The 14819-nt window shown below is 37.8% G+C and overlaps 1 protein-coding gene across 12 annotated transcripts in view; it reads right to left on the reverse strand.

Moving 5' to 3' along the window:
- LOC115213792 (protein FAM135A) overlaps positions 1-14819 on the reverse strand; it is a 299236-nt gene that overhangs the window by 141951 nt on the left and 142466 nt on the right. For all 12 annotated transcript variants that reach the window (XM_036504971.1, XM_036504966.1, XM_036504965.1 and 9 more), the window contains one exon: positions 10567-10649. In XM_036504971.1, the coding sequence (XP_036360864.1) occupies positions 10567-10649 (83 nt within the window). The remainder of the gene's footprint in view (positions 1-10566; positions 10650-14819) is intronic.

Raw genomic sequence — 14819 nt, forward strand, 5'->3', positions numbered from 1 at the left:
TCCAATACATTTTGGAGGAGAACAAGTTTAGAAGACTACCCATATTCTAGAAACATAACGGCTTCTTTAGAATCCCATGAAGATATTTTTCCCAGTAAGTCAGTCACGTGTGTGCATATATAATATATATATATATTGAAATTATTAATCTATAAGATTAAACCAAAACAAATATTTCTAAAAAACATACAATTTCTTGTTAAGATTACAAAAGTTAAAAAATCTTTAATTTAATTTTCTTTTTTTTTTTACAGTAATAAAGCATCCTATAGAAGCCAGGATATGCTATATTACTAAAGTAATTAATACCATAGCAATTACTGATACAGAAAATATGCTTTTTTCATTTTCTCATGAAATTTTAGAGGAAATGCTAGCTATCAATGGGAGTGAAAGCTATTTAAAGAAAAGAAAATTTATTAATATTTCATTACTGCTATTGTTTCAAAGTTCAAATTTCTGGGTGTTTTCTCATTTTTACAAAGATACAAATACACACATATAAATATATTCACTACGCACTTATATGTATGTATATACACATACATAAATATTATACATATATATATATATATATATAATATATATATATATATATATATATATATTAGGCCTCAGAAAGGCAATGACTATTGACTGAAACCTTTGAAGATAAGCCGTGCTTGAGAAAACCCAGCAAGCCAAGTGAGATCGTAGTTGTGACCAATGCCAGTGTCGCATAACTGGCCCATTTAAAAGCACCCTTCAATTGTTGGACAATGTGCCATACTTATGAAGACCTGTTGAACCGAGTAAAATCATAGTCATGGCTGATGCCAGTGCCTCCTGACTGGCACCAATGCTGGTGACACATAAATGGCACCATTTGAATGTGATAGATGCCAGTGCCACCTAACTGGCACGTAAAAAGCACCATTCGAGCATGGCCGATGCCAGTGGCATGTAAAATGCACCATCTGAATGTGGCTGATGCCAGTACCACCTGGCTGGTTCCTGTGCTGGTGGCATGTAAAAAGCACCCACTACACTCTCAGAGTGGTTGATGTTAGGAAGGGCATCCAGCTGTAGAGACCTTGCCAAATCAGACTGGAGACTGTGCAGCCTCCTGGCTTGCCAGTTCTCAGTCAAGCTGTCCAACCCATGCCAGCATGGAAAGCAGACGTTAAACGATAATGATAATGACACACACTTTTATACACATACACAATTTTACTTTTAGAGTACTATTCTGTTATTTCAAGTTTTGTACCAAAAAGCATTCCTCACATGATGTATCAACAATGAAAACGTTAATGCTAATGGAATTGTTGACATTCAGCATCAAGAGATGGTCTGTTATAAAAGTGTAATCAGTTTACAGAAAGACAGTTGTGTCTTTGAAACTGGTACACCAGTTGCATTTCATTCCACTGAATTCTTCAAGTAAATTTGCTCTAATGATGGCATTTGCATACTATTTCTGCATTTTTGTTTAAAGTGTCAGTTTACATGTTTATTATATGATTTTTCTCGGCAGTGCATAGTTTGCATTGCCTGGTCACATTATGGTGGTTCAATATTAGTTAACACATCAGTCTTTCAGTATTCACAGAAGTTATTTCCAGCACAAACTCAGTTTCAGACATAAAGACAACTAGGAAATCCAGCAGACCACATGAATCTGCAGACAAAACCAAAAACATGAAGTAGATAAGAACAACAATGAACTCCTGACAAAACAACATATAGGAAAATAAACATCAATACCTGCAATGAAAGACATCAGTAACGAAAAGCTTATAGCAGCTAATCTACCATCAAACATAAGGATAAAATGCTAAGGCAAACAAAAGTTATATAACACCCAAACTGACGGCAAGCAAACTTTTCCTGTAAACCCAAATTGCAGGCTGCTAAGTCCTGTGAATAATGAATTTTGTGTAGTTAGTAAACACATTAAATGATATTGTTGACAAAAGCCACCAACATATGGCATTGAAATAACAGCAATATCCTAACTGCATCGTACCAAGAATAAGTATAGAAGCAAATTCACTCATATCAACATTGTAGAGTTCTACCCATTTATTTCTAAAAACTTTTCTCACAAAGATACTGAAATCTATAAAGAAACACTGCCATCAATGACAATGATGTTAATATAGTAATTTTGGATGGGGGTACAGAAATGCTATACCTTCATATATATATCACTGAAAATGTGCAGAGAGCAGCTTCTGTCACATTCCAGGGGGAAAAACTAGAAGTAGTTGATAGCTTCTGTTATCTAAGCGACCAAGTCAGTAGCAGGGGTGGATGCTATGAAAGTTTAGCTGCTAGAATAAGAATAGCCTGAGCAAAGTTCAGAGAGCTCCTACCTTTGCTGGTGACAAAGGGCCTCTCACTAAGAGTAAAAGGTAGACTGTATGATGCATGTGTGCGAACAACCATGCTACATGGCAGTGAAACATAGGCCGACTGCTGAGGACATGCGTAAGCTAGCAAGGAATGAAGCCAGTATGCTCTGTTGGATGTGTAATGTTAGTGTGCACACACAACAGAGTGTAAGCATCCTGAGAGAAAAGTTGGACTTATAAAAGCATCAGATGTGGTGTCCAAGAGAGACAACTGTGCTGGTATGGTCATGTGTTGTGAATAGATGAGGATAGCTGTGTGAAAAAGTGTCACACCCTAGCAGTTGAACCTGTGGAAGAGGTAGACCCAGGGATGAGGTGGTGAAGCACAACCTTCAAGCATTGGGCCTCACGGAGGCAATGACAAGTGTCCGAGACCTTTGGAGATATGCTGTGCTTGAGAAGACCCGGCAAGCCAAGGGAGACCATAACCTTGGCCTATGCTAGGGCTGTAAACCAGCCCATTTAAGAGTACCCTTCAATCATTGGATAATAAACTACACTTGCGAAGACCTGTTGAGGCAAGTGAAATCGCTGTTGTGGCCAATGACAGTACCACCTGTGCCAGTGGAGCGTTAAAAGTACCATTTGAGCATCATCGTTGCCAGGGCCACTGACTGGCTCCTGTACCATTGGCACATAAAAAGCATCATTCAAGCGTGGCTGTTGCCACTACCACCAGACTGGCTCCTGTGCAGGTGGCACGTAAAAAGTGCCTGGCTGGCCCTTGTGCCAGTGGCATGGAGTGGTTGGCGTTAGGAAGGGCATCTAGCTGTAGAAACTTTATTAGATCAGATTGGCACCTGGTACAGCCATCTGGCTCACCAGTCCACAATCAAACCATCCAACCTATGCCAGCATGGAAAGCAGATGTTAAACGATGATGATGATTATGATGATATATATATATATATATATATATATATATATAGCATCATCGGAACCATATTACAAAGACTAAGCTTCCCCTTCAGGGGTAGCAATAACTTCATGCAATGAAATATTTATATATATTGGACTATGCTGCTGCTAGACCCATTTGCCAATACATTAAAACCACTAGCTCACAAACATTCTACTTCCTTTCTCTGCTTCTTCTGTCTCAACTACAATTACTGCTGCTTCTTTGAACCTAATTGCACAGCCCCATTAAGCTTTACTAAATACATCACACTTTACTAAGCACTGAGCCTTATGAAGGAGATGACAAAGGATCGAGATACCTAGCACCTTGCTGTATTCAAGAAGACCTATCCACCACAACAGAATTGATACCAGTGTTGGTGTCCCATTACAAGCACTTGTGCTGGTGTCACATCAAAAGCACCCAGTACACTCTGTAAAATGTTTAGCATTAGGAAGGGCATCTGACCACAGAAATCATGCCAGAACAAGCAAAGGAGCCTGATGTGCCCCAGCCCCAGCCTTACCAGTTCCTGTCGAACCATCCAACCCATGTGAGCAGAGAAAACAGACGTATGATGATGATGATAATTTTCTAATCTTTCCCTTTACATGTTGACCAATCTATATTCAAACTGAACATCAGCCTCATCAATATCACCAGTCGAGGTGACCTCAAAGAGATCCTGAATACTGCTACAATTTCATGCCTTCAAATATTATACATAACACACACACACACACGCACATGCACATATAGATGTCGATTCTGATTAACTGACTCAGCTGTTTATTTGGAATACACTGCTATTTAAACAGGACAGCTGCTACAATGTGGCACATTCATGATATATGGTGCAAAGGGTAATCTACAGCTACCATAACTGGATTTCAGTATGGGATAATCATTCCATAGTATTGGCATAAACAATAAGTTAGCTTTCAAAGCACTAGTTCTCATTCTTCTCTCTCTCTCTCTCTCTCTCTCCTCTCTCCCTCTCTCTCTCTCTCTCTCTGAGAAATAAATGGATAGAGATGACTGAGGGACATAGACAAGTATTTAGTCAAGCAGAAAGCAGTAAAAATTGCAACAGCTTTGTTATTTAGCAAACTGGCTGTTCTTTTGTTTCTAGGATAATCTGTGTCAGTTGGCAATTTAGATGTTCCTTTGAAATTGTTGATACAGAATACAGACTTTATTTGTCCGCATCGATATGGTAATCCAGAGTGAAAATTAAGAGCAAAATAAAAATAGAAAAATCAAAGAAGAAAGTCAATGTATTACATCCTGAAGGAAAGAAAGGGGTACTAATATGAGGGTAGGCTGAAAAGTTCCTAGGCTGACTATGAAGGAGAGATGCTACAGCTGTAAAATTTTCTATGCATTAATTTCAACTCTTCTTATTAATAATTCCAATGTTTCTTTCCAGGTAAACTGACATTTGACTATTCAAAGAAGACTTCAAAACTAACTAGTAGTGACTTCTCTAGAAAATGGACAAAATTCGGCATCGTCTTGCTGTCAAGTATCTCCACATGTCACAGCTTTACAATGTTCCTCTACCCTTATTTTGAGAGGGCAGCATGTTTCGCCTTTGTATAACCTACCACAGCTGCATGGGATGGAGTACACGCAGTCTTCGGTCATATTTTCTTCTATTGGTGGTTTTACTCAAAGGAGATATTTGCTAAGTGTTGTATTACTCTTGAATACTGTGCTGATGTCATATGGGCCAAATATCTTTTATCTTTTCGGAGAGGCCTTTCACATAGGTTTGACAGACTATGGTCAGTATATTGGTTTCATCTTCTCTTCTCTTCATAATTGGTTGCTAGATTAGGGGATAACATTCCACCTTTATCAACAGTGGAAAAGTGGGCAGCTGAAATTAAGAGGAGAAGGAAGAGTCCTGAAAATGACCCAAGGTCTGGACATCCTGCAACTACCATCACCAAGGAAAACACTGGTCATGTTTACCACATGGTGATGGATGACAGGTGATTAACTATAAATCAAATAGCAAATGCTATTAGCATATCCCATAAGAGAGTCAAGGATATTCTGCTCAGTGAACTTGGCATGATGAAGGTTCCTCCTCAGTGCATACCCACATCTTCTGACACCTGATCAAAAGTGCACTAGGCTGACCACATCACAGAAAAATCTGACATTGTTTGAAATAGATCCAGATAGTTTGCTTTAACATTTCCTAAGCCTGGATAAGTGTTGGCTTCATCGCTTTGAGCCTGAGACAAAGAGACAATCTATGCAGTGGAAACATCCCTCCTCATTTACTCCAAAGAAGGTCAAAGTTGTTTCATCAGCAGGAAGGATGATGGCCTCAGTTCTTTGGGATGCAAAAGGCATTGTGTCTATTGACTATTTCTAAAAGGACCACACCATCAATAGGGAGTACTATGCCAATTTTCTAAAGCAGTTATGAAAGGCTGTCAAGACCAAACACTCAGGAAAATGGACAAAAGGGGTCTTACTTCATCAGGACAATGCTCTAGCACATAAGTCCTTGGTTTCAATGGCTGCTGTGCATGATTGTGTCTCTGAACAGGTTGATCACCCTCCATATTCTCCTGATTTGGCCTCATCTGACTAGCATCTGTTCCCCAACATGAAAAAACACTTGGCTGGGAACCAGTATCACAGTGATGATGACATCATATCTGCTGTTGGTGACTTTTTTGACCAAGAGGATGAAAGCTTCTTCACCAATGGGAACCAAGCATTGCAACACCGATGGAAGTGTGTGGACCTCAAGAGGGACTATTTTGAAAAATAAACCACATTTGGTTACATCCCATGAGTATCTTGGTCAGCCTACAAACTTTTCAGCTGACCCTCATATTTTGGACAAGGTGCAGGAGTGGCTGTGTGGTAAGTAGCTTGTTTACCGACCACATGGTTCCGGGTTCAGTCCCACTGCATGGCACCTTGGGCAAGTGTCTTCTACTATAGCCTCGGGCCGACCAAAGCCTTGTGAGTGGATTTGGTAGACGGAAACTGAAAGAAGCCTGTCGTATATATATATATGTATGTATGTGTATGTGTTTGTGTGTCTGTGTTTGTCCCCCTAGCATTGCTTGACAACTGATGCTGGTGTGTTTATGTCCCCGTTACTTAGCGGTTCGGCAAAAAGAGACCGATAGAATAAGTACTGGGCTTACAAAAGAATAAGTCCCGGGGTCGAGTTGCTCGATTAAAGGCGGTGCTCCAGCATGGCCACAGTCAAATGACTGAAACAAGTAAAGGAGTAAAGAGATAGAAAAGGTAGCAAAAGTAACAAAAGAATATTGCTTTAAACTTTAAAAGAAAAACGTGCCTGTACGTTATACAGTCACCATATTAAGCAATGGTAAAATGGAAATGGGCAAAGTTATGTGGTCAACCTGTCAAGCAGCCTTGCACCATACTCCAGTCATTAACCATACCTCTGGCTTCAGTGACTTCATTATTACGTACTTTTTTTTTATTATTTTTGCTCATAGTTTGCCCTCTATTGCAAAGAACAAATAAATATACATGTGTTTATGTGTCTCAAGAGCAGTCTATTGTTTCCAGATTTGCTAAAATAGATTTCCAATTAACACACACAGCTAATATTTTTTTTTGTTTTCAAGAGTCTAAAAGCAGTAGTTTGGCTTTTGTTTTGTCCTTCAGATTTAGTCCATAAAAATTTATATAATTAGGAAATAACCCATTAGGTTGGGCAAAAGTACTTGCACACAGATCTGTTCCAATTAAACAAAATTCACTGTATCACATGTACATACAAGAGTAAGCATGGTTTTATAGTTGAGAAGTCTGCTTTGCAGCTGTGTGGTTCTAAGTTCAATTCCACTGTACACAGTGCCTTTTCGCCAATACCTTAGAATTTGGTACATAGAAACTGTGCAGAAGCCTGCTGTGTGTGTGTGTGTGTGTGTGTGTGAGAGAGAGAGAGAGAGAGAGAGAGAGAGAGAGAGAGAGAGAAATAATCTAAAAACCAGTGTTGTATTCATTGTACCTCTATGTCTCATAACTCAGTAGTTTGACAAATAAAGATCATTAAATAAATTCTAGTCTGAGATAAGTGTTGGTGTTTATATGATCACCAGTGCCTCAGCAGCACTGCAGTCCAATGATTAAAAGCAATGAAAAAAATAAAACATATATATGTATACATATATGTAGCCACATCCACATCCACCAACATGAAAACAGTAGATCTCACAAATTTTTGACTGAGAATAAAAAAGTGTAAGTTTCTTCTCAACCTAAGGGTTTTTTAAATGTCAATGATTAGAGACTGGAAGATAATTCTCCCTGGGTGGGTAACATACTTAGATTCCTGGATAGCTTTGATAAAATGTTCTACCCAGAAACAAAGAAATGCCAGCTGCAGATTTAAATACACGTGTCATGAGCAGGTCATCCAATCCCTTGCTTATAAGACCATTTCTCATTACAGAATTTATAAATGTCTCTGATGCACTGAGTGACTGAGTTGGCAGAATTGTTAGAGCATTCGACAAATGTTTTATGGTAATCATTCCAGCTCTTTGCATTTTGGGCTCCAATCCCATCAAGGAAAACTCAGCTCATCATCCTTCTAAAGCCAATAAATAAAATAACAATCAAAGCAATCAGGATAATTCTTCTCCCTCCTTCCCTTCCCATATCTCTCTCTCTCTCTCTTTCTCTCTCTCTCTCTCTTTCTCTCTCTCTCTCTCTTTCTCTCTCTCTCTCTCTCTCTCCCTGAGAATCAGCTACACTGCGCTGTGATAATCATGGAGAGATCACTCACAGAATCCCTTTCCTTCAGAATCCAAGGAGAGTTGAGGTTTATTCATTTAGCATGCCAAATAAACCATCCAAAGAAACCAGTGACTATGACAGATGGGAAAGGAATAATGCAGTGTTTCCTCCAGGGCTGTGCAGGTGAGGTGTGGGGCCAGTATTTATCAGTTTGCGAACCATTGGACCAATGTGCTGTATGGTTCAGAATGGATTTAAACAAAAAAAAACAAAGAGAAAACACATGCTCTTAGTCAGAGTAATAGTGTCCATAACCAGCGATCAGTTCTGTTCTGAATTCATGTTATGAAGCCAATAAGAGATAAATCACTCCTTTGGAAGGGTTCCATTCTACTGTAGGTAGCATTCACAAATGATCTCAAACTTTAGAGTTGATAGATCATCATGTAGTAAACTGATTTATAACATGAGTCTTCAAAAATCTTTTTACTGAACAATTGTTTTGGTACAATGCTTGCTTCCCAACCACATGGTTCCAGGTTCAGTGCCACTGCATGGCACCTTGGGCAAGTGTCTTCTACTATAGCCTCAGACTGACCAAAGCCTTGTTAGTGGATTTGGTAGACAGAAACTGAAAGAAGCCTGTTGTGCATGTGTGTGTGTGTGTATGTGTATGTGTGTCTTTGTTTACCCTCTACCACCACTTGACAATCAGTGCTGGTATGCTTACATTCCCGTAACTTAGCAGTTCAGCAAAGAGAAACTAATAGAATAAGTACCAGGCTTATTAAAAAAATAAGTACTGGTGTCAATTCATTCAACTAAAAATTCTCCAAGGTGGTGCCTCAGCATGGCCGCAGTCTAATGACTGAAACAAGCAAAAGATGAAAGATAAAGATCTCGTTTTGTATTCTTGGAGTGTATATGATATGTTTATCACTGGAAACCAAGTTACAGCTGTTGATATAGGCTAGCCTGAGCCTAAGCCAAACAAAAATATCCACTGGAACAAAGCATCCAACTGATATTTGTAGCCATAGACGTCGCTTTTCTTATTGAATGAAATTTTCAGATTTACTAATAATACATAACCTTTATCCTAAAGACTGGAAAATATTTGCAGTAGAGAAGGCAGCTATTTTAAGCATGTCAAGACCCAACACCATTGTCTGCAAGTCATTGAGAGATCCTTTATGTGGTCCACTCAACCTGCTAAAAGTAACAACTACATCAAGCTTAGATCCTACCCTACCATTTAAAAAGGAAGTATGCTCTTCTTTGCTGGCACATCTCACGAATGAACCTTTTTTCAACCAAATAGTGACTGGTGATGAGAAATGGGTTCTCTATAAAGATGTCAAGCATCAAAGATAGTGGGTAGGAATAGGAGAAACACCATCACCCCAGGCTAAGGTGTTGTTATCTGTTTGGTGGGATATGAAAGGTTTAGTCTACTTTGAACTTTTAAATCCAAACCAAACAATAACAAAGGAATCTACAGCAAGCAGCTTGAGTGGCTTAAGTCAGTGCTAGAAGAAAAATGACTATTTGGTTTCAAGACAAAAGGTGTTCTTTCATGAGGATAATGCTTATCCACATACAGTGAGGATGACATTCCAAAGGCTGGAGCAGTTTGAATGGGAAATGATGCTCCATCCACCATACTCGCCAGACATTGCCCCATCTGATTATCATTTATTCTGCAGTCTTCAAAATCATTTCAACAGAAAAAATATGCGTTCTGTAGACAAGGTCAGAAGAGTATTGGAGGTGTATTTTTCATCATGATCAGGTGAATTTTGGAAGCGGGGCCTTGCAAGCCTACAAGATAGATGTAAGAGCATTGTAGAAAATGAAGGAGAGTATATTTTAGATTAAAAAAAGAACTTTATCTTAGTTTTGAAAAATAAAAGAAGTATTAAAAAAACTGCGTTATTTATGGGATGACCCAATATCTGCTTGTCCAGTATTGACCTCAGGCTTAACAAAATTTAATTGTCCATTGATTTTGTAAAATAGATCACAGCAGTATGTCATGCATAGTTAAATTGAAGATTTTTCTTCACAATTAAACCAAATGTCTAAATTTACAGAGCATGTGGCCCTTGATTCAGATGGCATAAATGAGATTAAAGACTATTTTCCTAACTATAGAGTGTAAAATTAAATATCATTTAGGACAAAATATCATTTAGGACAGGCTGGCTGTGTGGTAAGAAGTTTGCTTCCCAAACACATGGTTTCAAGTTCAGTCCCAATGGTAAGTGTTTTCTACTATAGCCCTATATATATCTGAGTGTGTGTGTTTTTGTGTTGGCCTCCCACATACTGCTTGGCAACCAGTGTTAGTTTGTGTACATCCCTGGAAATAGTTCAGGAAAGAGACTGCTAGAATAAGTATCTGACATAAAATTAGGTACTGAGATCAATTTGTTTGACTAAACACTTCAAGGCAGTGCCCCAGCATGGCCACAGTCCAATGACTGAAACAAAAAAAAAAAGACAAAAGACAATACTTACCCACGTTGAAAAAGATCAACATTATAGAATTTTCCAAGCTCGACAGAAAACTCTAAAGTGGCTTGCAGTTCACACATTTTTTTCTGTAAATAAAACAGGAACGCCAATATTAGATTAGATGGAAATTTTAAAACTATCATTTAAATAAATACACAACAAAAAGCTATAAATACACAACATTTACAATTAATATCAATTACATAGAAGATCCATAATCGCAGAGGGCAAGTTTGAACAGCGACACTAAAGATTTAATACTGAAAATGAAAGTGACTATTAACTCTTGACCTTGAACCCATTACTGTCTTTATAATCTGAAATCTACAGAAAAGGTATAGGAGCCAGACACTTAGATGAAAATTATACAAGGCCCCAAAATATTGATAAGAATTAGTAATGGAAAAATCTAGAGAAACCCTCTGTGTATTCCACAACCATGAGATGATGACCTGTAAAAGATATCTAAAAATATATTTCCTTAAAAATCCACAGAATGGCAGCTCCCCAGAGCAAACAAAAAGATTAAAAGAAATTCACTAGAATTTGATAACCACTCCACAAAACTCTCATAAGAAATGTTTTATACTATTATATTCATTGATAAAATCTTTATAACAAGGTATTATGGTATGGCTAATGGCAAAGCAAATGAAGTTAGTTCTGGAACATATGGGTGGGTCACTTGAACAGAAAGATTATGCTTGTGATTATATTAGAATGTAGCATATCAACGACTATACGTTTTTGTGTTAGAATGATTTAACTCATTAGCATTTAAACTGGTGAAATTCAGCCCAAATATTCAACCTATTTTCTGTTCAAATCAGCTACACCTGGCCTCTCACACCTACCCTACAAAATCATTCTAAAAATAAACAATCACATCATCAAAATTCCAATGCATTATTGATTCAATGCATTATTAATTCAAAACAATGTGAATGAATAAGCATTACATTTGAAAGTGTAAACTGAATGCTAAAAGGTTTACAAGTTAAACAATGAAGTTTACATTCAGAATGAATGAACCACAGGCTGAATGCATAGGCAGAAAGGAGAACTTTCTCTTTATTTTCTCATCAGTAAAACAGAACAAACCACAATGTTCTGATTTGTTCTCAAGGCTGATAACACAAAGCATAAATTTGCTCTGGTCTTCACAGACCTTCAGATAATTTGAAAACATATCTGTCTGGATTGTGAGATTGAGTTCCAGATGCATTACAGTAAAATACTGATTCCAAGATTGAAAACTGCTCTGAAAGCTAGTCAGGATCACATTAACCGTTTAGTAGTCAGATTAATCTGTCAAATATAATGCTTATTTATAAATACTGTTTTTAATTAAATGTGCATTATCTCACAGCTTTGAGATCTCAACAACATAATTGATTATTTTTAGAATGACATTGTAGGGTATGCATGAGAGGTTGGATCTGGCTGGTTTGAACATAAAACAGGTAGAATAATATGGGTCAGATATGGCTAGTTTCAATGCTAAAGTGTTAAAAAAATATTTTTATTCAATTCTCTCCTTCCATACTATTACTGTGATTTATATTAGGACACACACATTATTTTGAAACTTATTAACTTTTAATTGTGTAGCTTGTGTTTATGCTCCACCCTGTAATTTCAGAACCTTCACTGAAGATCATCTTTCACAAAGTCCTATCAAAACCAAAATTGTGAAATTCTCAATGTTCATGTCCTGTGTTTTGCTATACATTTCCTGCAGACAGATGTGCAATCTGATACAATTTAGTGTAATACATGTAGAACAAAATATTCTTTGTATTTGGTAGTGTAAATGAAAACAAGTTATTTCAGTCTTTACCAAGTCAAAGATTTAATCTTACATTTTCAACTTTTAACAAAAGCCAAAAGAGCTATGTAAATTTCCATATAAAACATTAATTAACTGACAATTTCTCCTTGCTAAAAATCGAGTAATAAAATTATATGAAAAGGAACAAGAAATTGTGTTTATAAAAATCTAAAAAATTTTTTTAATGTAACACTTCATGAAAGAAAAGATTAAATCAAATTTTAAAGACAAAATAACATCTATTTTCCACATTGGTATGGGTTCGGTAGAATGATGATAACATCAAATCACACGTGATGTTCAAACGAAACAGTTCCACACCAAAACAAGGTTAGCTACATATATGAAATATAAACAAAGATTTTTAAACACTTTTTCCGGTGTGCTCATACAATGTTGAGGTTTAATTTAAGTTAAACAAGCATAAGCAATTACAACTGAAGAAAAATTACCAATGAAAACCGAGATAAAGTGGCATCAGCAAGAGAATGGCTTCTGATATTAGAAAAATGGTTCTGATGTATGGAGCTATAATAATCGGTAAAATGAAGACATTACACAGAAAGGAGATAAAATATAGGTATTGTGTGAATTTGGTCACATAGGAAACTTAATTATATCATTTGACGAAGAAATTGTTTAAGAATAACAATAACACTGTTCGTCTTTCACAGAACTTACAAAAGTAATAAGAATAACAACAACAATCCAAACTGCATTAGTCATAAGCTGATGGATGGCTTTCACAATGCATTGGGACTGGTTTCATACTGTTTCAGACAGTTTCATAGAAACCATTTCTCACCAAGCTGTACCTGTAGTAGGATCACAATAAACTATGGTAAACTAACAGAGGACATGTGAATTATACTGTATATGCGCACTTGTGTGCATGTGTGTGCTGGGCTTCTTTCAGTTTCCATTTACCAAGTTCACTCACAAGGCTTAGGTCAGCCATGGGCAATAGTAGAAGGCACTTACCCAAGGTACCATGCAGTGGAATTGAACCTAGAATTGTGATTGGGAAGCAAGCTTCTTACCACACAGACATGCCTGTACTTTATGGTAGCAAACTTTACCTACAAAAGGGATGTGCTAACAACTGAACTGGGTTGTTTGTGACCTATTACTAGTAATGAAAAAACCACAAGCCAGTGACACAATTCTTTCTTATCTACCAACATATCTGCTGACACCCTTACAGACTCAACCAGCTGCCCTTTTATCTGTTACACATACAAAGAAAAGGGTACAGCAACTGTCTAATGACAATAAATATCAACAAGGTGATAAGGAGGAAATTTAAACTTACAGGGAATAACTGTGATGGAGTAGCTAGAACACAAGTGGATATAAAGCTTTAATTGTTGATACATTACACTTTGAAAACAATACATAGTAAAGACTGGAGTGAAATTACAATAAGTACTGCTACAGTAATTTACTGTATTTGTCATGCTGTTTTCAAGGACAGAACTGGAGAAATTGAAGCAATGCTGGAGCAGAGGCAGGGAGATGTATTCTAATGTACAAGAGGCCCTCACTTCACTGCCCCTTTTTTCCATCATATTGGCCGATGCCAGCGCCGCCTTGACTGGCTTCTGTGCCGGTGGCACATAAAAAGCACCATCCGAACGTGGCCAATGCCAGCGCCACCTTGACTGGCTTCTGCGCTGGTGGCATGTAAAAAGCACCATCTGAACGTGGCCAATGCCAGCGTCACCTTAACCAGCTTCTGTGCCGGTGGCACGTAAAAAGCACCAACCGATCGTGGCCGCTGCCAGACTTCCCTGGCACATAAAAAGCACCCACTACACTCATGGAGTGGTTGGCATTAAGAAGGGCATCCAGCTGTAGAAACACTGCCAGATCAGACTGGAGCCTGGTGCAGCCTCCTGGCTTCCCAGACCCCGGTCGAACCGTCCAACCCGGAAAACGGACGTTAAACGATGATGACGATGATTTGATGATTCCCAATTTACCATTATTACCCCTTTCATCTCACTCTCACTCTCTCCTATCATTCATTCTTACCTTCTCTGCTTTGCTTGCTTACTCTCTCTCTCTCCCACCCTCTCTTTCTTGTTACTATATCCTTTAACACACTCTCACTCTTATCACTCCGGTTCTCTTCTACCATGCCCATTTCTTCTACAACACCTCCTACATGACCTGAGATAACAACACATGATTGAATGCATGAGTGTCATTTTCTACATTGTGTGGGAAAGAAAGGAACAAATGAATGGAGATAACACAAGGAAGATGGACTTTTTTTAGTCTTATCATGGATCAAGGAATCTCTCTGGTGCCAGTGAACAATCAAGGACAACATAGAACATAGAGATGATTCTTCAGTTTTGCCAACAGAGGGACATCTCTCTAGCATACTACATCACAGTAAAACATATCCAATATACTCTGT

Source organism: Octopus sinensis, linkage group LG7 (genome assembly GCF_006345805.1).
Source record: "Octopus sinensis linkage group LG7, ASM634580v1, whole genome shotgun sequence".
In the NCBI taxonomy this organism is placed as follows: Eukaryota; Metazoa; Mollusca; class Cephalopoda; order Octopoda; family Octopodidae; genus Octopus; species Octopus sinensis.